The sequence below is a fragment of the Anas platyrhynchos genome, chromosome 2 (genome assembly GCF_047663525.1).
Source record: "Anas platyrhynchos isolate ZD024472 breed Pekin duck chromosome 2, IASCAAS_PekinDuck_T2T, whole genome shotgun sequence".
NCBI classification, from domain to species: domain Eukaryota; kingdom Metazoa; phylum Chordata; class Aves; order Anseriformes; family Anatidae; genus Anas; species Anas platyrhynchos.
The window spans coordinates 44,893,214-44,916,028 of NC_092588.1; the positions used below are offsets into that span (position 1 = coordinate 44,893,214).

The window sequence follows — 22,815 nt, forward strand, 5'->3', positions numbered from 1 at the left end:
CTGATTTCACTGTCATTATGGTAGTGATTAATTTGACCCAGAGTACTGCCACCCACTGCTAAAGCCTTCACTGCATCCCTGTTGATAGCTCTCATGACAGAGATTACAGTCTGCCACTGTGCTGTCCATAATTAGTACTTGTCAAAATGAGATTTGCCTGTGGTAGCCCACTGCCCATGAGAAACCCATTCAAAATTAGACCGTGCTTTGGAAAATAGAGGACAGTTCATCCTCTAATTGGAACCAATGAGTAGAGAATGAAGACTCTTTTTCTCATCTGTCAAGTGTTCTTCCAGATCTAAAACATGATTTTTTTGAGTCCTCTCTGTAGCTGTCAATACCTGTCCTCTGACCCAGGGAACACCTCAAGCAGGGGTCACACCATGCGGGGCACTGGGAAGAGCTGCACATTTCCAGGGAATGGAGGAGGGAGGGGAAAGGGAAGCTGTGAGGTACCTACTTGCCTTCTGTGCTCATATAGGAAGGTAAGGGTCATAGTGACTGGGATGTACGAGTCTGAGACTTCATTTGTCAGTATTTCAGGCTGGACTAGACATGGAGTCTGATAAACCATTCACTACAACCCTTTATTGCTACTACCCACTGCTAGAGAAATGGGAAGTGCTGCAACCCTGAATGCAAAGGGTCTGTAACCACAGCCAGTATCGCTAAGGGCTGTGTTAAAAGTCTTTTGTTATACTTTGAACTGCAGGGATGGTGCATGGTAGTTGCCAACATGAAACATGCACTGAGGCAGATGTATCTGGTCTTGCTATTGGCAGGTCAAGAAGTTCACACATGGTAAAACAAGGGATGAACAGAGAAGGGAAAACAGGAAAAAAAAAAAAAGAAAAGAAAAAAGAAAAAAGATGCAATTAAGAATAAAATATGATTCAGCATTTTGGTTACATGTAACTCCATTTTTCTCTAGTACAGTAACTCAGCAACTACAAATATACTTTGGTCTGACCCAGCTTGTATAGAGCTCTGTAGCTGACTTCAAGAAGGCAGAGCAGGGCTGGGCTTTGCTTTATCTGAAATAAAGCTGTCCCTTGGAGAAGGATGGCTGCCTTTCCCTGCCAGAGCTTGGGAAGGGAATGGAGAGCAATGCAAGCATTGGCAGAGATGTGCTAGAGGCTCTGCTGGCACCAGGCACCATTTCCTTCGAACAGCAATAGTTTACATTTGATGGGAGGAACTTGGGATGGACACAGAACTGGTAAATGCTATCAGAATAAGCAACCATACTGGGATCAATGTCCAATGATGTTTTCCACAGAACAAGCAGGACAACTGGTATTTTTGTGATCAGAAGCATAAATCCATATGGCTACAAGACTTGTTCTCACTCGAGACACAATCTAAAAATAAAAAGAAAGAGCCCAGAGAATGGCAGCCTTGTGCTTGCCAAAGTAGACTGCTGTCGGGAAAACTTTCTGTCTTTTCATTTCAGCATTGACAGTGCTCAGAAGCTCTTGAAACAGATGAAGAATATATCATGGCAAAAGTGAATCCTTGGAGAGTATTTCACAAGAGGTGGTGGCGTGCCAGACATACTTCTTCACAATTGTTTTTCATATTTTTTTCCACTAAAAGAAGCAGAAGAGCTCAAAAGACAGCAGTATTTTTTGCTAAGTGCCAGTATTTTTTTGCTAAGTGCCCAGCCACTGATGAAAGTGCCACACTTCCCCGCAGCAGGTGAATTAATCTTTGTGCAGTCCTGTACATAAACACCATGCATTAAGCTTATCATGCTGGACTCTGTTCCTGAATCCTGCACAGCCAGATGATGGCTTTCACCCTCATCACCAGTAGAAATGCTCTTAAGAAGAGGATGTTCTTCAGTGCCACCATATCCGTCTGATCAGCTCTGACCCAGGCGAGTTACGGGGAGGCTCACTGCTAAAGCAAAGAAAGACCTCACTGCAAAGCTGCAGCCCATTGCAGCTCTGCAACTCTGCACAGAAACCTTCTGGCCAAAGCGCAGCTGAAGGTGTGGGCCAGCTGGACATCATCTAAAAAGGGAAAAATCAGACTGCTCGCAGATGTAAAATTCATAATCGGGGAGCAGAGACTGAATCGCAGAGAAAAGGAAAGTCTAGAGAAAAACAAGGTCTGGTAGTCCTCAGGTTTGCAAAAAAAGCTATTGCAAGAAGAGTTGGAATAAGTTTCCTCATCCACTGAGCTAAAGTAGCTTTGAAAGTTGTGCCATTTGTGCAAGTTTTAGATGATTTAATTGTGTGCTTGATTTTTTTTTTTTTTTGAAAATACTTGTCTTTTAGTGTTTTCCTGGAATCATCTCTTTAAACTAATGAGACATTAAAGCCAGACATTAGGAAGCATTTTCTAATGATGACACCGCCTGTATCCTGTCACACATCGCTACAGAGGCTGGCGAGTCAGCAAACGTCTGCCGGGGCTGCTCCGGGTATCGCCGACCCCGCTGTGGCGTGGGGAGACCTCGGCGAGCCCCAGCCGCTCCTTTCCCTATCGCTCCGGCAAGTCCGAAGATTTACTTCCACCCTGAAGGCAATCACTCAGTCGTGATTTTGACCTACAGCTTAATGTGCCCCCTCGCTATAGTTACAGCCGTCCTCCTTCTGGTTATGCTCCCTGCTGTGACTAATGGGATCTCTGCAGTTAAAGAGGTGATTTTTAAAGAAAAAGATCCAAGTTGCAGGGCTGTTACCAAGTTTACAGTTTTAGTGAAAACAATGGCACAATACTAACAATAGCAGTCCTGACTATGGCCTATGGATTTGACATTTTTAGGTGTTCATTTATACACCCCTCTCCAGACCTACAGACCCCTAAATACACAGGAACAAATGATCTTTTGTTACTGTTTATGCCATGGACAGTGAGTACCAGTTTAGGTATTCACTATTCACAATGAAATATGGTTAAAGTAGACATACTCCTTTCATATAAAATATTCTTAATCAGCCAAAGTCTTTTTTTTTTCTTTTTTTTTAAACTGAGTTGTTTTGCACAAATGCACACAAAAATGGAAAGCAGCTTGCAAAGAATCGTAAAATACCACAGGAGAGCCTGAGATACAAAGCCAGCTTTACAAACATGATTCTTCCAGTGCGGTTTTCTCAAAGATGTTTAAGGGTGCTACAAGGGACCATTTGTTAAAGAGGAAACCATAAGGATTTTGAGGGTATTTTGCAAAGTACATCTTACCTCAGCCTTTAATAAATATTCCTTTTGAAAACACGGCAATGATTGAAGAGTTTTCCAAATGGAGGAACATTTTTTTGGATTAAGTGATGATGCCACTTTAAATAAATCCAACTGATTTTCTGTGTGTGCGTGTGTGTGTGTATGGTGAAGGGAAAGAAAAAAATGGGAAAATTCTACCTTTGTTTAAATCTCCTTCCATTGTTTTTACCTTCTAAATGGGTTCACTTGTAGGGACAATTAAATTCAAATGCAACAGATCACAGAAGCAAATGCTACCTGACCAAGACCCTGACCATAGCGACCGCATGCTGTGTGGCAAGAAATTTGGGAAAAAATAGCTAAAGTTTTGCTTTTCTGTGCTCAGTAAAGCTGCAGATGTCAGTTGGATGCTAATTGGAGTCACTGTAGAATCGTGTTAGATGCCCTGTTCTCGTTCAATATCGTAGCAGGTAACACAGTACCTGTGTTCTTCAAGAAGGGATCAATGACACGAAGGTAGTTCTCTGCTGCAGGGAGAAAACAGACAATTAGAAAATCACTATTTGTATTCAATTTCTGTTTACACTGGTTGACCACATCTCTTGTAAGCGCACATTTCTCTCCAGCTTCAGAAATACACAAAAATATCAGCACCAGAAGTCTCCTCTCGTTTTACTTTGCAATTCAGGAATGCTTTATTAATCAACGCAAGATGCATTCATTGAACTGGATTAATCCTGCATAAGTAATTTTGAAATTTCCTGCTGAAGTTATTTTTCATTTCTGGGAACAAATCATTTATTTGGATTTTCATATATCAGGATCACAGAGATTTGCCACAGTCAGATTTTAATTTTAGTTACATCTGAGCTGGCTTATATATTAGGGCATATAGTTTTGCATGAGAGCATCTTCTAAAATCTGTAATTGGTGTGGAACACTGACATGCACAGAATACATCTGACAAGGTTCAGAGAGTTAGGTTCAGTTTCGCTGATCAACATCTATGCTGCAGATTAACTGAATCTTTTATGGCATTACAACCCCTCCAGAATTCATTAGTGTACTTTCCCTTCCCGCTAACCACTCTGACCTCCAGCGCTGCCATCGCTCCTTCCCCAGGCTGAACGTCCAGGACTGGAACACTGACGCTTTGCTGCTGCTGCACTGGCCACAGAAATGAGGATGCGTGTCTCACACTGCTCAAGAGTTCATGAAAATTACCACCTTGCCCTCTTCAGCAGTCATGTCTTTGTGATTTCTGCCTTCTTTGTCTGTACCTGGAAAGCTCAGTGTAAATAGGAAGCTGAAACATGGTCTGTGCCTTAGAAACAAGGCAACTGTGGTATTCTACTGGTGAGCGATTACAATATAATATAAAGGGGTAAATATAATGAGGTCTGGCGTGGATTTTTCTCATAAATTGGCTCCCAAATGCAGTTTAGCATAATCTATCATTGTATTAAAAGCAGGGAAGAGGACAAACGGGAAGGAAAACAATGCTAGCTTTTGGGAGGTGGGGGGCAGAGTGCCTTTGAAGACAATGCTATCATCACCGAAAAGCCTACTTCTGAATCTCTGCCCTCCTTAAGGATAGGTGCATGGATTCGGAGTCAGCAGCAACCTGACCTTCTGACGCTTCTTGGGCTGTGGATGGGAGCAGCAGGCCCATTCACTGCGCTGCCTTACTGTTGTTGCTGCTGGCTTGCCTCTCCCTTCCCCTTAAGAGATCTGAACAGGATTGATCCCCTCTCTTTAGTGCAGACACTTCAAACTCCTTCATTACGTCTCCAGCCATGCCCCAGCACGTCTTACCTGCTACAAGCAAGGGCGTCAGGACTGCCTTTGTGTTTGCTCAGCCTACCTGCTTGGTCTGCACAGGAGGGCTGTGGCCCATGGCAAAGATACACGCGTACAGCACAGCTGATAACGTCCCACTTGCTGCTAAATGCCTTTACCTTTGTCTCCTCCACCATGACTAGCATTATCCCCCCAAAGTATGACTGCGTTTGACCAGGCAGAGTCCTTTCCATGGGCAGAGCAGGGCATGTGGTGCTCCCCACAGGCACACAGCAACACCAGCAGCCCTGAGGTCTGCCCCTGCCTGTGCCCAGGGGAGGATGCTGCTGCACTCCATTGCCACTGCACCCCTGCAATACCACGCACAAAGTAGTGACGCCTGGAGAACAACCAGGCTGTTATGTACGGCCACAGAACAAAGGAAGTTTACACGTCTACATGATAAAAAAAGTTCCAAAGAATTTAATGTAGATATTATTTATACATACACTTTATAAGTAGGAATATGGCAGACAGTTGAATTAGTACATAAAGTTTTATTTAAAGTTTCCCCCCTACGAGCAAGCTTCATTTACACAGCCTAATACTGTACAAAATTTACATTCTTTGTGTGACTTATTCAGTTTGCACTTTCCTTGGTCATGCCTTCCTGAAAGATAGAAAGATTTACATACAGTCCTCATAAATCTTTAAATTATCTTGGTAAAAAAAAAAAAAAAGAACCATTTAAAAGGACAACAAATATCCTTTAAAAATGGTACGTTTTAGTAGACGAGTGACAGTCAGTGTTCAATGGCAGACCTTATCCTGATCTTAAATGTCAGTCGAAGTTTCCTCATTTAGTATCTTAACAGTTTCCTTTTTATATATATTTATATTTATATACTTTCAACAGGAAAAAAAAAGTCATGATTGCACCAAATATATTTTACAAGGGATCCCTTGGATCTGAACAATATAAATAAATACAAAACCAACTAAGATTGCACTATATAGTAGAAATGGATTGAGATTTCAGGATATACACTCCACCTTTATGAGTTCCTTAGTGATGCTCACTGGAAAACTCCCCAACGACACATTCAAATATTAGCATCTTCAGATGATTATTTTTTTAAAACAATTTTTTTTCCACGCGTGCAGCTACCCCATCAATTGGTTTATTGCATTTGTATGGTATCAGTCTTTACTGCATTACTCCGGTTTTATAACTGCGTAATTCTGCTGCAAGCACAGGAGTTGTACTGCAATAAAACTGGACTGATGCCAGGGAGAAACAGTCCCATGGTATTTGCTCTCCATTATTTATATTGCTCTCAAGCTTCAATATATAGTGTAATTTCTGAGTACATTCGTCCTCTTTCTATTTTGCAAAGCAAATAATGAATTCTTCCTCCCATCTACTGCCTCTGCAGTAGAAACCAACCTCCAGTAGTCTTCTGCTCCTTGCTTAATGCACTAGCATTAAGTCCTATCATAAAAGATATGCGCAAGCTTGAAAATGCAGGATCTGATTCTGCTGTGCCTTTTATCTGGTGCAGCCAGTTACAACTAAGCAAATTAAAGGCCTGATTCTTAGCTGACATAAGCCAGAAGTACACTGAAGCTCGTTGGCTTCAATGGAGCAATGACTCCAGCAAAAAAGATGGTCCTGAGGGTAATGAATGCAGCACAAGTAAACCACAATGGAAGAATTCTGCATATAGTTTGCTGGAGTGTAGACAACTATGTTAAATACAAGGTGGTGATGAATCAGGCTTCAGATTTTGTCACTGCTTCTGCAATGCCAGCACAGAAAGACATAAGCTTAGAACATGGACAGCCTGGTTTGTTCAAGCAACTATGAGTTCATAAAGAGAATCCTAAACGCAACCGGTCCCACGTGGTAGCATTCTGAATTCACTTTGCATTGTGCAAATAATTACACAAGCTGTAAGGCAGTGGAAAGTCTAGCCTCGTATTACTTTGGATCAATATTAAAAATCTTTCACACTACATTTTAAGATCAGTCACACAAGAGTACTTTAACTACTTAACAGCGTCTCTCCAAAATTGTGTGCAATCGTTTAAGAGTCCAAAGTAATACATTTACAGTTAAGTGCAGCCTTCTTGTCTTTGGAAGCAACTAGCACATGTGGCTCTACCTAAAAGGTGAGTGAAAAGTAAGGAAGGGTTCTGGTGCTTCATTAAATGGTCATAGAAATAACTTACTGTATGAACCCAGAATTTATGGTGTAGGACCAAATTTCAGTGAAACTACTCTGACGTTACACAAGTGTGACTAGAAGAATTTGATCCTAAACCCTGAACTGCTATTGCAAGAAGTGCTCTGTGAAACACGGATTTCATTGTAGTCCGCTCTTTGCTACACTTACATGTGGGGGACTTTGAAGGCAGAGTGTATTAGATGCCAAGCTGTGCAAAAACTGAATGGTATTTCTTTACCTTTTATCATCTTCTGATCCTGGGTTGCTTGCAGAGCATGTGAAGTAGCTGTAGGTTAGGATTACAGAGGAGGAGACAATTCTGCAATGCAAAGTGAGCTTTTCACTATCTGAATTCTGAAGCATTCATGACAACAACATCCTCATGACTTCAACACAGATCACATGCAGGTAGATACAATGCACAATACTGATCTTGTCTCTTCAGGCTGTGTTTGAACATGTAGCCTTCATTTTTTTTGAAGTTAAATTTGATGTGAGGAATCTTTCTGCAGCAGGAAAAAGTTAAAATCAGTCTGAAATGGCAGTCTGTCAGCATGTAATATTCGGTGTGTTTTAGCTACTTGCTTCATAAGACACCGGCATCTATCTGAGATGGGACAACACTTCGTTTTTGTTCTCTTTTACTTTGCTCCTAAAGCATTAGTGTGGGATAAGGGGTCAATTATGGTAGCTTTGTTTTAACAGGAATCCTGTTCTAATAAAATATTTACGTCACCCGTCATTGTTTTCCCAAATGCAATCAGTGTTCATGTCAGTGCTCCTTGACTATCACTTGTTGTACGGTACGCAGGCTGGCAGTATGACAGTTGAACAAGCAGGACCTGCAAGTGGCTCAGCAACATCTCCTTCTAGTTCTGTCCAAGTCCCTTTCTCAGGACTATAGCAAATAGTGGAAGATTTGTAGGCCCCCTGTAACAAAAATAAAAAAGTCATGTTAAAATTGGCTTAAGTGAAGCCCAAGGTCACCCATCAGCACTAAAGATGAAAAGCCACTTCTTTTCACAAGTAACTCATGGCTTTGGGCCCTGATTTAAGAGCCCTTAAAGAGGTTTGATTTTCATATAGGCAGAGCACCCAGCCTCTGCAAATAAGGCTCCTTTACAAAGTACCTGATAAGCAAAGCTATGGCCATACAGTACCATCAATCCCTTTGGCCAAATTGCATCTAATTTATATATTACCCCTTAACGGTGAGTGCAATCTGATAATAACTCATCTAAATAGAGAAGCACAAAGGTAAAAAAAATACTACGTGTTCTCCACAAGTTGAAAACCAAACCAAAGCCTGCCCCTACAGCTATTTCATCCCTTACTACTTCATCCTCTGTCCCATCTGAGTAACATACACAGTGGCTGCAAGAGCTCAGAAGGAATGGAAGGGTCGCTGCAGAGAGCAGGTACGCACCATACTCCAGCTGTAGCCTCCTACAAGGTAAATACTGTCATCAAGGACTGCACAGCCAGGGCCACTGCGGCCCTCCAGAATAGGAGTCTGGAGGATATTCCACTGGTCACCTTTTGGATCGTAGCATTCCACCAGCATTACGTCGAGATGAGAGAAACCTGAGTAATGGCATTGAGAAAGGAGAATGTGCATTATGGCATACCAATTAATGGTATTTTATGATTTGTTTTACTGTTAAATTTATTAACCTACAGTAAAAATTACATTATTACAAATATAACATCGTTGTTAAGGTTTCTTCTAGAAAATATCACCATATACGCTTAAGCCATCTTCTGTAAAGTTAATATCCCATTATTTCAGTTCAAATAAATCTATTAAAAGCTTTTACCATTAGTTCTACGGTTCTCTACAAATCATAAATACAAGTCCATATAAAAGTCGAACAGTTCAGCCAGTAACAGTCAGTAATACCCTAACAATGAAGAAAGCAGATTCAAGCTGTATTCCTCATATATCGGTGCTAATATGAGTTTGAACATGTAGGAACAGGCTGTCCTGGCAGTCTTTCTCAAAGGTCAGCAGATCTAATCTATCCAAAAGTCAACAGATTAAATCTCATTTAGAAATCAATGTCTCCCAAGTCCAGGTGGAGTTTAGACAGCTGGTGCCACTTGGTTCCAGAGGGACACAGTGCTTAGCATGATGTATGTGATGTTCAGGACCAATTTCAGTTTTCAAGCTGTTTAAGGTGTACCCTAAGCACGCAACTGTGATGTGACAACATCCTTATGGCAACAGAAATGTAATCAAAAGAACAGTGGTGACAATATTCCCTGTCTGAGACAGAAAATGGCTCCAAGCAACAGCTGCTTTGTAATCACCAAAGGGCAGATACGTCTGAAGTCCCTCAAACTGTGACACTCAGTAACAAGTAAGTGAGCTCAACATAGACACAGAACCGTTGAGTCCTGGTTCCTGCTCAAATATTTAGACATTTCCCTATCTCAGACTACCTTCATTATCAGAGCACTCCAAGAAGATTACGTCTTTCTTAATCTGCCGTGATGCTTTACTTGACATTAGTGTCTTCTTCATCAAGGTCAAAATGGAAAAGAGAAGTTTGATTTTCTGCAAAAGGGCATTTGGTGATATTGGTACTTCGAAATGAAGCCGCTTGTAAGAGTATTATTTACGATGGGAATGAATAGCTGTGATGAAATAATTTTTCGTTGCTGGAAAGTTTTCAAGGGGCCATAGAGAGGCCACTGCTGCATGCCCAGAATCTGTCAATGAGCTCTGTAATAAACTACAGTGTACAGATGACTAGTTGTGTTGCAGCAAATGCACTGCTGACACTGGCATACAGACCCAGCTTCACAAAGGAGAGCTTGGCCATGGAGCCATCAGAGAGCCCTGCTATTCCCACCTGGTGGAGAATTTACTACTTCATCTGCACTTCGGTCCCCTCTCTGCTCACTTAACTTGCAGTTCCTCTCTTTGCTTCACTTTACAGAAGAAACTAGTTTCCCAGACAGCCCTTCTTTCAGAGAACAGAAGACTTTCCAGTAGTCTAGATGTTAATTAAATACCCCTCACAAGAGCAAGCGCTTCAGAGGCAAAAATGCAATGCTTATTAGAAGTCCCTTCTTTCCCAGAGGATGTTAGGTGAAACTGGGTGAAGAAAGGAGAATGCAGGATGGAAGCAATTCAAGCCTATGCAAACCAAGGCATGTGCTTTACCTATCAGAGAGCTGTAATGTGTTAAATTTGTTACTTTAGTAGGAGAAGAAGCCAACACTATGGTGCTCTGCAACCTCTATAAAATTTGCAGATGTTCTGTCAGCAGCTTTTACCCTCTTCTCTGTTTGAACACCCAGGAACACCCATCACAACTGGGTGTGGGGGATGGAGGCACAGCAGCCCAGCTGCAAGGGTTTATGCCCCAGTGCTATTCAACAGGGCAACTTGACATCTGAGACTTTGTCCCTTATAAGCACCTTGGACACTCTGATCTTCAAAGGCAGAACAATGTTTCAGTTTCATTTGGGATTTGGGTGCCAGAATCATTCAGGCACATGGCATGGTATCAGTTAACATCACTCTTCCTTTTGCATTACAATTTTCTCTTTTGTTGTTATGAGGCTATTTTTTTTTAAGAAAAAAAAAATATAACCTGTCAAATATTATCAGAGGAAAAAGAAGCAGGAGCTGTGCTTTTTGCCTAACTGGCTGGATTAAACAAAATCTCTTTACTTTAGCAGGAATAGCAACAGCATGTAAGTATTAAGACAAAAATACCAGGTGCCTAAGCAGTAGAGTTATTTTAATATGAGACCTTTTCAGAAGATGAAAATAAGAGACCTCTAAAAAGAATTATAATTAACAAGCTATACTTTATATTAAAAAGGGATCTAAAGGGTCTAGTCCTAATATTTAATGGCTTTTTTTTTTTTCTTTTAATATTTCATTAAATAGGGAGCTTGTTTTTGTGCATTGCTCTGAATAAAGCTCTCTCTAACTGCACATTTTGGAAAATGATTTACAGAGGAAAATATTGCTGGTACTTTCGGGTCAAAGAATAATCTGTTTGTTTCATTGAATTCTTGGTAATGACAAATTGTCCATGCCTTTGAGTAATGGAAGCTCCCATTTTTATTATCTAAAGCATTCATTACTCATATATTTAATGTACTGTTATAATTTTAAAATAATTTGCATAAAATGTTTTTAAAATTGCTGGCTCAAGTGTCCTGTTAAATTGTGTTGCCTGGTTTTTAATGTATTTAACAATGACTGTCTAACAAAAATATTCTTTATCAGGAGATGGGGGACACTGAAATGCTTTTTCGCTATTAAAAATGTGACCTTTCAAATGGTTTCCTCCAATTGCATACAGTCGATCATTCATTACAGCCAAAGTGTGGATTGCTCGCTTTGTGTTCATGTCCTGTTTTCGGGCCCAGACGTCCATCACAGGGTCATAGCAGTACAGCCAGGGGACATACTCTCCGTTATGAACACCTCCTGCAAAGAAAATGTGCCTCTGTTAAGTAATGTAAATAAAGACACTGCTCTGCAGCAGGAATTTAGCTCCATGTTGTTTTTTTTGTTTGTTTGTTTGTTTGTTTTAAATATACATGTATGTACAATATATAGCAGGAATTATAAGACACTGGCCTGAAATGTATATCTTCCCATTGTGAACGGCTCCTGCATGGGCTGCCAAAGGTTGTGGTAAGGAAGACACGTAACGCCATTCATTTGTCTCCAGGTTATAGCATTCCACACTGGACAAATAGCCAGTTTCGTTTCTTCCACCAATTACATATAAGTTCTTGTCCAGGCGGCAGGCGTAGAAACTTGCTCTCCTGAAGGATAGGGTGAAAGAAAAAACGAGCCAACAACAAACAATTAGCCACTTCAACCATTTTTTAAAATGCAGCAAACTCCCTAAACTAAGACAGCTGCTACTCCAAATGCTACTTTAGACAGAAGTCTCCAGAAGCTTCACAAGCTTACATCTATCCTAAAGACTGTCTGCTTTGCTAATCAAATACATGTTCTACATCAAATGAATACTTCATTTTTGGTGTCAGAACGATTAAGCACACATAAGTCTGGCAGAAAAAAAACTTTTTTCAAAGCCATTTGTTGCTTTTTCACACCCGTGAAAGATAAAAAGGTGCTCATTAATGTTTGGGGTATTACCTTGTAAGGGATATAACAACTCAGTAAGACAAAGTGAAAAATGAGGTAGATAATGTAACAATAATAAATTATCTTGACATTCACTTTCTTTATGGTCCTTCAAGGGTCATTGTTCCCAATTTACTAAGAGAACCACATCATCAAAATTTTTCTTCAATTATCATTTTTTTCTTCTTTCTGCAGTACTGCAAATAGAACAACTTTCCTTAAGCTAGGCACAATATTACATTTCTGCCCTTTAACTCAAAAAAAAAAAAAAAAAGGTCTAGCTTCATTCAGCTAACTATGGGAAGTTTGAGCCACCTGTTTGTTTTCACATGCAACTTAGGTATGTGGGGAAATTTTTACTTTTTCTGGTAAACATTACTAGACACACAACACCTTGTCTTCCTTGTGACTCCAAAATTACTGGTGTCTGTTACTGAAGTAAAAATAAAGCAGAAAATGATTTTGAGAGACCCTAATTGGTTGAGAGACACTGCTTGGTGTAATCCATGGTCAGGGAGTGCTCCCCCAATTATTCAGTGGTAGGAAGATTTCCTAGGGTAGAGGCCTTTAATTTTAAGTTGTGATACTATAAGAAGAAGACTGAAAAAGAGCACAGCTAGATGAAGACCTGTACAAAATGCTGAGTGACAAAAATCAGAATAGAATCACAGAATCATCTGTTTTGGAAAAGACCCTTAAGATCACCAAGTCCAACCATCAACTAACATAACCAAGTCCACCACTAAACTATGTTCCTAAGTGTCACATCCACATGCCTCTTAAATACCTCCAGGGACGGTGACTCCCACTTCCCTGGGCAGCCTGTTCCAGTGCCTAACCATCCTTTTTGTGAAGAAATTCTTCCCGATATCTAGAGTAATACCCTGCCCCCAGCACAACTTAAGGCTGTTTCCTCATGTCCTATCACTTGTCACCTGAGAAAAGAGACCAACACCCACCTCACTGCAATCTCCTTGTAGAGAGCAATGGGGCCTCACCTCAGCCTCCTCTCCTCTGGGCCAAACAACCCCAATTCTCTCAGTGCCTCCTCATAAGTCTTGTTTTCCAGTCCCATCACCAGCTTTGTTGCTCTTCGCTGAATGCCTTCCAGCAACTCAGTATCTGGGCCCAAAACTGAACACAGTGTTGGAGGTGCAGAATTGTTGGTCCCAAACCTAAAATTCTTGCCTGGGCAAAATGTGATTTGTGTGTGAGCCCAGAGCCCTGCAGGCAGATCAGGTATTACTAGGTCTGACACCTCCCAAACCCACCTCTGTAGCTAACACAATGTTATCTAGTTCCTGCTCAGGCACCCAAGTTTGAAGAGGGGAACCGCTGCATATTGCACCAGCCATCTCCTGAGTCACGCTGGGCAAATCTCAGGGTCTTGATAGTCACCTGCACTGCCAAGGGCTTGAACGGGAAGACTGCTCAAGGCTTGGAGGATGTACAGAGCACAACACCCAGAAATGAACAACTCCCGTGTGTCCCAGCTCCTTCACAGACTTCCCTACAGTCATACCATGGCCGGGTCAGCTAAGGAAGCCTGGTGTGCTGTATCTCTAATGTTCTACCTAGCAAGGCATGCATTCAGGAGCATTTTCGTCAGTGAAAGAATGAATAGGATCTCTCTCCTTTACCCAGTCGCCCATTTTTGAAAAATTTCTATCATGTAAACATTTTTGACGGATTTCCCAGTTTGTTAAACGTGCCAGAGATTGGCTGATGGTTTATAAGTTGGAGGAGAGGTCAGGCAGACAGGAATCATAGAATCAATTAGTTTGGAAAGATCTCCAAGATCATCAAATCCAACCATTAACCTAGCACTGCCAAATCTACCACTAAACCATGCCCCTAAGCACCATACCTACACGTCTTTTGAATGCTTCCAGGGATGGTGACTCAATCACTTCCCTGGGTAGCCTGTTCCAATGCTTCACAATGCTCTATGTGAAGAAATTTTTCCTAATACCTAACCTAAATCTCCCCTGGTGCAACTTGAGGCTATTTCCTTTTGTCCTATCGCTTGTTGCTCGGGAGAAGAGACCATCTCCCACCCCACTACATCCTCCCTTGATGAAGTTGTAGAGAGCAATAAGGTCTCCCTTGAGCCTCCTGTTCTCCAAACTAAACAACCCCAGCTCCCTCAGCTGCTCCTCACGAGACTTGTTCTCTTAGACTCTTCACCAGCTTTGTAGCCCTTCTTCAAACAAGTCTATGAAGATACAGCCATGGGAACAATAAGCTGGCTGGGTGTTCAAGGAGCAGATCTGATGCGATGCTACCTATTTCTGGTCTTATTTCTAGATTCAGTGCATACCTGACAGGGCCCTGGCTGGTGAGGAGCTGCGTCACTGAGCACCTCCTGTCTTTTTGCTTTCACCTTGGCTGCATACGGACAATGTGGATAGAACAGGGTGCCATACCTTGTTGAGCAGGAATGGAAACACTGCCCCAGGAACAAGGCTACAGGAAGAAAAGATGCAAACAGGAGGACAGGAAAGCTGCTAAATGCCTCCAACTAAACTGACGAATTAAATAAGATCATTTAATTTATCTGTCAATGGGTAGATAGAAGCTGATGACATACATTGCTCTGCATGGTCGGGCAGCAAATTGTGCATCTATGTTTTTAGCCCGATTTTCTATGGAAACAAAGCTTATTTGATTACACTGTATGTGCATCCATGTCTGTCTGAGTGTTGTTCTCTCAACAAAAACCTGCTGGCTGATTTCACTCTAATTTGACGGCGGGTAAAAGTGTTAGAGGCAAACAAGTGCCTATATGCTTCCTGAGAGTACATGACAGGCAACATAGCTTGCATTCGTTCACAAAGGAGGAAAAGCTGCAGAGGTCACATCAGAGAGCCTGCACATGCTGAGAAATGCTCAGCCAGAGCTCACATCTCCTCTGACCCTCCCACGCCCAGCACAAACCTGCAGGGCGCCTGGTGGTGATAGTTGGGCTGCTCACTTGTCCACTTCTCTGTCCTTACCCACCTGCTCTTGCAAACCCATGAGCAAACTGCTCTCAGCACGACTATTTGGTCTTTCCTCAACGCTGCTGACCAGTGAACACCTCACTAGGAGCCCCTTCCTTTCCCAACCTGCAGCACAGCAGCATTTAGCAGCTTTACTGGGCTGTGTGCAATGTGGAATAGGAGGTGTTTGCTGCCAGTTTTGAGGGTTTCAAATTTTAACAGCTCCTGATATGTTTTAGTCAGATTTCCCGTAATAAACCTAATAAAATGTGCAAAAAAAAAAAAAGAATTTTCAAAACAGAACTCAACTGTATTAAAAAGATATATACTACTCTATATGAATATCATTTCTCTCTTTTATTTAATTTTTTAATTCAAGTTTAATAAACAGAGGTAGATACAAATGACAGGCACTGCTATTTTAACTATGATTCTGTTAACATTACTCTGTATGTGTACTCCTGGTTTCATCCACACAGTGTCACTATAAGGAGCAAAAATGAAAGCGTCAGCATCCTTCACTCTTCTGCTTGGACATGGCTATTTACCCAGTAGCTCCTGCCGCAAATATTTTAAGGTTTTTGGTTTTTAACTTTTCAGTGATACTGTGTGTGAGGGATGTGCTGTTAAGTGAAAACCTTTTAAATTGCTGTAAAATATGATTCAGATTAAAATGTAACAGGCCTCACATGGCAACTTTTCCCACAGAACTGGGAAGAGACTCTCCATTCTAATTAGATAGCAGGAATGCACCTTAGGATGTGAATATAGACAATAAGACAATTACTTTTGGATTTTCTTCAGAGCATGTAAGTATTTGACATTTACTGGTCTCTGAAATACTTTTCCTTCACCACCCCTCACTCAGTAATCAACCTACCTAACTCTCTCATATATAAACGAAATGGGAAACATTTCTAACATTTCTTTCTAATTTCCACAGAAAATGAACTTATGCCCTGAAACATGAAATACTGCTTTTAAAAACCTGAAGTCATCTTAATAACGGTTAATGTTATTATTAAATAATAGAGGATAAAATAAAATATGAAATTGGTTTATCTCTTTTCTTGTGGCTTCTTTTATCAGTTCAATCAGTTTCAGTAAAGACGGTGGCCTGCTCAGATCCACTTGTGCTTCTTCATGCCCTGATGCAATGCAGTATTTTTTGCAGGTCTTTAAATAAAACCTTTTAAATTGGAATGTAAGAAAAAACAGAAACATATAAATGTTTTGCATCCCTTGTCCAGCTCTGGGCTGACCCGTTGTGATGGGACAGTACTGGATGGAGGTGTCTAGCTACAGCTCACTCCAGAAGTTCAGGTATGTCTGCTACAAGGATCAATCATTTAGTAGGGATGTTGGTCTAACTGAGCTGCTTTAAAAACCATCCCACTGTTAACAGCAACAGCACTGTTGCATGGTTAGGCTGGTAAGTATTTCAAAATACCTGGTAAGTCATTTGTTGTTTCTCTAAATGACACACATCTGAAAACAGTACAAACTTCTCCAAGATGACTATTTTTGAGATGTGCTTCAAACCAAAAGAAGCCAAATTTGGCTTTAAAGAAAAATACGCTGACGGCTCTGAATCCATAATGGGATTAGTCTTTTCTTTATAGCTCAAACAGTAAAATCAATCAGATATGGATTTTACCCTACGAGATAAAAGTTTACTCATCAAATATTTCATACAGATTTTCAACTTGAGAATATACTGCCTGTGAATGAGACCCACATTTACCTGACAGTCATTTCAAAGGAGCTATTACAGTCTATCCAGCCAATTATTCTCAGACTAAAATTCCTAAGTGGGTTTTGACTTGATGGACCATAATGACTCAGAAGAACCCATTAAACAGTCTGTCTTGTCAATGGTGCCTGCATTTTACCAGCAGATACAGGGCGTGACCCTGTACTCCTGAGGGGGGAAGTAGCCTATTGACTTTAATGGAAACTTTGACTAAGGAGCCGGGAAAGGAGACTGCATAAAGGCTCCCTCTTGTTTGTATGATCTTCTTAAAACTGTCTGGGCCAGACCCTACCTCTAAAGGCTGCAGCAATGCTAAGGAAGTCAATAGGGATGAGCAAATAAACCTTTAAAAACATTTCAGAATTTTGAAAATCCCTGTTTTCCAAAAACAGCCCCTATAATTAGGAGCCTTTATAGAAAAATAATGGGCAAGTCTATGAGCTATGTATCCTGAACAGAAGAGGTGACAACTTATGTTGCAAAGGAAGGCCTCTAGCTGAAGGAACTATGTACAAGTGGACCATTACAATGAAATAAAACTGTAATGTGCCAAGATGTTAATACATTACAGTTTATTGTTGGGCAGCTGCTAAGCAATCATAAAGCTCAGCAGACTTTCCAACTCTTGGCTGAAGGCGGCAGCTTCCACCAGAAACAAGCTGTATTCAGCACCTGGGATTATAAACTGTATTTTCCAGTACAACACAACTGGCCAATGCAGAGGTGAAAAAAATTCTACTGTCTGCTTTCTCCAACCCTCAACCACCTACTTCTGCCTGCTGAGCTTTGTCAGCCAAACAAACCCAACTGTTCATCCAGCCACACATGTCCCTTGAGAGTTTTGCTTACAGATAATCATAGAGCCTAATCAAGACACAGATTAAGCTCCAGAAGAGCTTCAGCCTCCATAAAACCACTAGTCAGGCCCCCTGGTTCACTGATGAAAACCTACATAGCAATATGCAATCTCTCCCATACCTCCTGCTCCCCCTGTGCCAATGGCTGGGCTGGCAGTGACTCAGTTTGGGGAGCTGAACCAGAGGTGCCCTTGTGGTTTTAGGTAAATGGCCTGGTTGTGGGGTTGTCCTGCAGTGCTGGCAGTAGGGAGGGAATAGTGTGGGGGCTGCCAAAGCCTGGCTAACTCAATAGCGAGAGCTTGCTATTGGCCTACCCCTGCTATTGACTAAAAAAGTAAGAAGTATTTTAATGCAGGATTTTTAAAGGATGATGCTGTTAATGAAAGTAGACTATAATGAACTGTGAACACCTTTTCTGTCTCTGTTTATATGGCTAATTTTATCAGTTCACTCTGCTCCAACAAGGCACTGACACACATCTGTCCCACTTGGGCTTCTCCATGCACTGGTACAATGCAGCACTTGGTGACGAGCATTGTGCATGGGTCTGCACATGGACCTACGTCAACCAAACTGAATCCTGGAGATGGGTCTTACAAAAACTCTACAGACTGGTGTTTTGCCTCTGAAATTTGAAAAAACAGTCACATTTCTATGCATCTCCTAATGCACACCTCCTTCACTGGGTCGCACTGAGTTTAGTACATTTATGACTGCCAGACACCTGAATACTGTAGGCAGATGACAAAAAAGGGACAATACTGGCAGAAAACGGTATCAGGAGAGTGTCTCAGGGAAGCAGTGTCAGATATCTTGTACACTGGATCCACAAAAAGGTGGATGCCGAACTGAAGGACGGACAGTCCTTTGAACATTTTTTCATAAAAATAACAGAACTTGTACCTTCTGCCTGTGAGACTCTTCCTATGAAACACACATCATTCAGTTCAGGTTTGGGGGGCTTTTTTCCTTTCAGGGTCGGACTTGGGATCCAGAGTTAAGTTTATGCCATCTTTACAGGTCATTGCAGTTCACATGCAGCTGTGCTCTTTGATACACAGCAGGATTAAAACGTGTGCTACTCTAATTCGCATTGGCTGACAGCAACTTCATTCAAAGACCACCTAGAATTATGAGTCCTCTGACAAGATAAGTCATATTGAGAGGAGCTTTTCATGGCTGGTGTGGTGAAACAGGTTGGAGTCAACACGTGGAGGCTTCAGTTCTCTGTAAGATACCTGACTATAATTACTGCCTGTTTACTGCAAATTCATCATGACGCTACAGTGTAACATGACAGGATACTATGGAGACTTCAAAAAATCCTTCAAACCGCGCTCAGGCAACCAGTAATTGCACAAAGTCCATGGTTATTTTGCATGAGTTAGCACTGCAGGGTTTGGCGTGTGGAGTTTTGAATTTGGAATGTTTAAAAAAATTAGGAGACAAATGGGAAGCAACAACACGGTGCAGTTTTAGCTCAGTATTTCCAATGCTTCTGTAGGCCTTCTTACTCCCAAAACTAACCCAAACTTTTGTTCCTAGGATGATAAAACATACATTGAAAAACACGTAGTAGGTTTTTACCTCTCTTGCATGGGTGGAAGTTGTATCCAGCTGTTAAACCTGGGATCGTATCGGCTAACAAAGTTTGTACTGTGTTTCCCTGTAAAGATAGATTATTTTGACACTCAGCTGTTTGTTTCATGTATTTAACATCATGATTGTAATATATATTACATATATTTCACAAGTTGACAGCTTTTATGAAGGGTTCCCCCTTTTACAACAATGTATGATTACGCTATGTGTACAGTAATAATTCAACAAATGGGGCACTACAAGGTTTGAATTAGCAATTGTTAGCAGTAAAAGCGGATAGAGATTATTCTTGCTCTCTGTAATAAGATCTTGAAAATGTGTATTTAAATTTACTTATAGATGCTGTGGAACTTTCACAGCCACAATAAATCATAGCACTAAACAAAATTACTGCCCAAAACAGGGCTTCCCTACAGTACTTTTATGGCTAGAGCACTTTCTGTCACGTAAAAAAATCATAGGGAGAACATGTGCATTTTTTTTCTCTTCACTTCATCTCTAGGTGAACACAGTAAAAAACATTGTGCAAACAATCAGAAGCTGCATAAGCCATCAGCATGGGGTATGCTGTATTTGCACTAGATGGCTTATTCTACCATATACTTTCAGTGCAAGTTAGGAGGAGTTACACATGTGCATCGAAGGGGGAATACACTCTTAAGAGTCTTATTCCAAGTGTGTTAGCTAAAATATGAAACATGAGCAACATACATCAGCTAACTAGCTTATCCATGCTGTCAAGCCCAAGAACTGTATTCATGTCTTCACGATATTAAGATTTCATCTTATTTTACATGCAGATTGACAACAAAGCAAGAAAACTGAAGCAAGAGAGTGTACGGCAATTTCCTGTAACACCTGAGACTTCAACAGATGAGGACCTCGGAAAAAGAAACCTTTGTTTATGTAAGTGTGACTAAAAAATTGAATTAGAGGCTTCAAAGGACAGCAGAGTAACCCAACTGCATATGTCACAGTTCTACAGATGGTCACTGGATATTGTACAAGGTGAATATTTTTGCATCAGAAAAGCCTCTGTTGGATTGGCTTGCTTTGCTTGTTTCATTCTACACTTAATTCAGCATGTATAAATAGACCATCAAGACTGGAGAGAAGAAAAAAAATATATAGCTAGAATTTGTATTCATAAAAATTTAAGATCATGCTCTACAAGAAAGCAGAGAAAGAAACCATTAACCACTCTGTCTGGAAACAAACTCATTCTTTTGCCATGTGTAAGCATGTTCCAAATCCAGCGTGGTGCCTAATGAGGACTGAAATCCCTGCATGATCACCACTGCTCAAACACATCTCAAGACACAGGGTGAGAGCCCCAAATGCTAAGGGCAACTGAGTACTTTGCACTGGGTTTAGAGAAGCTCGACTTTGCTCTTGGTCCGTATCTGAATTCTTTTAATCTATAACAACAATTTAGAAGAACTGGCATCGGTAGCTAGAAATTCAATACACAGTAAAACAGAGGGCAACTGACCAGCTCTGGGTATCACTGTTTAGGACATTTATTAACTTATTTCAACTGTAAAAATCAGGATTACAAAGCAATGTCAGTATTGATCAAAAGTTTGGACTTCTATAAGACGGTTTTAATGCTGCTGTATTTACTGCATCTTCAGAGTTACTCGGGGCTTCAGAGGTCATTGGTTACATGGCAGCTTCTTCATTGGTGTCTCACAAACCTCTAATCTGAGGACTGTGGTGACCCAACATAGTGTGCATAATACACATCTTTGTTACAAATATGTGTGTAGAAGATTGTATAGCATGGTGTAGAAAGTGAAGATGTTAGTGGGAACAGGGTGGGAAGACAGGATACAGATCTGGTCACTTCACAGGAAGGGAGATGAAATCAGACTAGAACAGGCACAAGGAAGAGCTGTTAGGATGATGGGAAGAACATAAAGGTTGTCTTATTGCAGGAGACAAAGAACTTGTCTTGTTGCACCCAGCAAAACAAAACCTGAAAGGGGACATAAATGCTGCATATAATACATGAGAGGAACAAATATCCAGGAGGGAAAAAACTATTAAGCTAAAGGCCAGTTTTGGCATGAGAACAAGGTGATTTAGACAGTCAAAGAATACATTTTACTGGAAATTAGAATAAGGCTCCTAGTCACTGGGAGCAATTGGATTCTGTAACAGCTTTCCAACAGGAGTAGAGGGGGCTAAAAATCCAACTGCTTTTCAAATGGAGCTTAGAAAATTTACAAAATGGGACTATATGATGCCTGTGATGGCAGGGAAAGGACCTGATTACCTCCTTAAGCTGCCTGGTATAACTGGTTTTATTCCAATCTCATTTTGGAATTCAGTTTAAAAGACAACTGTATCTATTATTTTGCCTTGCTCATCAGTCAGGAAGGTTGCACATGTTATAAAGCACTTGTCAGAATGTAGGAAATGTGAGAAGCAAATAAAAATCAGGATTAGCAAATCAAGATAATGGGAGAAAAGGAAGCAGATGCTGCTCTGCTCTCTGCAAGAAAGTCTCTGCACCCATGCCAAAAAGGTGAAGGGCTCTGAAGGTTATGAAAGTTTGTCCTAAATCCATGCCAGTGTTCTGCAACCTGCTCTCATCAATATTTACTCATTCAGGAATCCCTTGTGACTGGAAAGGAAAAGTCATAGGAGGATGTTAAAAATGAGAAAAAATGTCTCCCATGCTCTCTGGGTTGTCAGGAAGTCAAAGGAGCAGCACGGAGTGTGCCTGGGCACACCCTGTGGTCGACTCGGCTTTTTGAGAATCAGCACAATCCCCAAAGAAATGCGTAACGCTCCTTCCATGCCCCCATCTCAAAGATAATCCTTTTCACTGACAAGAAAACACTTGGCACATTTTCATTCAAGTTGTAATCTTTGAAATGTGTTTGCAAAACAGCTCCAGTTAGGTCCATTTGAAGTCCCTTCTTTACTGCAAGGACAGCAGGCAAGGGCCTTTACAGAAATATAAGTGAGTATGTGTGAGTAGTTTCCGTGTAGCTGCAGATTTAGAGCAAATCAGTTTCAAGAAAGAACTATTCCAGCACAGAATGTAGTTTATGATTTTCAGGTCCTCTTTTTATGACAAGTAGGATCCATTTCACTTGGGGCCAATCTGTAAAGCAATCGGTATCGGTAACGCTCCTACCTCTTTCATTCATATCTTCTCTACAGACAAACCACAGCTCTGGTATTCACAGATCAAGGAAGCTGTTTGATGTCTGGTGCAAACATCTTCAGCTCAGGAGCTGATCTAAGCAGCCTCAGAATTAAAGCCCAGGCCACGTCATGAACTGTTGTGCTCAAGTCCTGTCTTGGTCAC

At 41.1% G+C, this 22,815-nt stretch overlaps 1 protein-coding gene across 3 annotated transcripts in view; it reads right to left on the reverse strand.

The window, feature by feature from the left end:
* Positions 1-5,403: 5,403 nt before the first annotated feature.
* The window catches only part of KLHL14 (kelch like family member 14), a 64,046-nt gene continuing 46,634 nt past the window's right edge, over positions 5,404-22,815 (reverse strand). For all 3 annotated transcript variants that reach the window (XM_027452170.3, XM_027452169.3, XM_027452171.3), the window contains exons 5-9: positions 19,479-19,557; positions 11,782-11,972; positions 11,470-11,628; positions 8,602-8,759; positions 5,404-8,105 (exon numbers count right to left, since the gene is read on the reverse strand). In XM_027452170.3, coding sequence (XP_027307971.1) covers positions 7,965-8,105; positions 8,602-8,759; positions 11,470-11,628; positions 11,782-11,972; positions 19,479-19,557 — 728 coding nt within the window. In that variant the 3' untranslated portion in view covers positions 5,404-7,964. The remainder of the gene's footprint in view (positions 8,106-8,601; positions 8,760-11,469; positions 11,629-11,781; positions 11,973-19,478; positions 19,558-22,815) is intronic.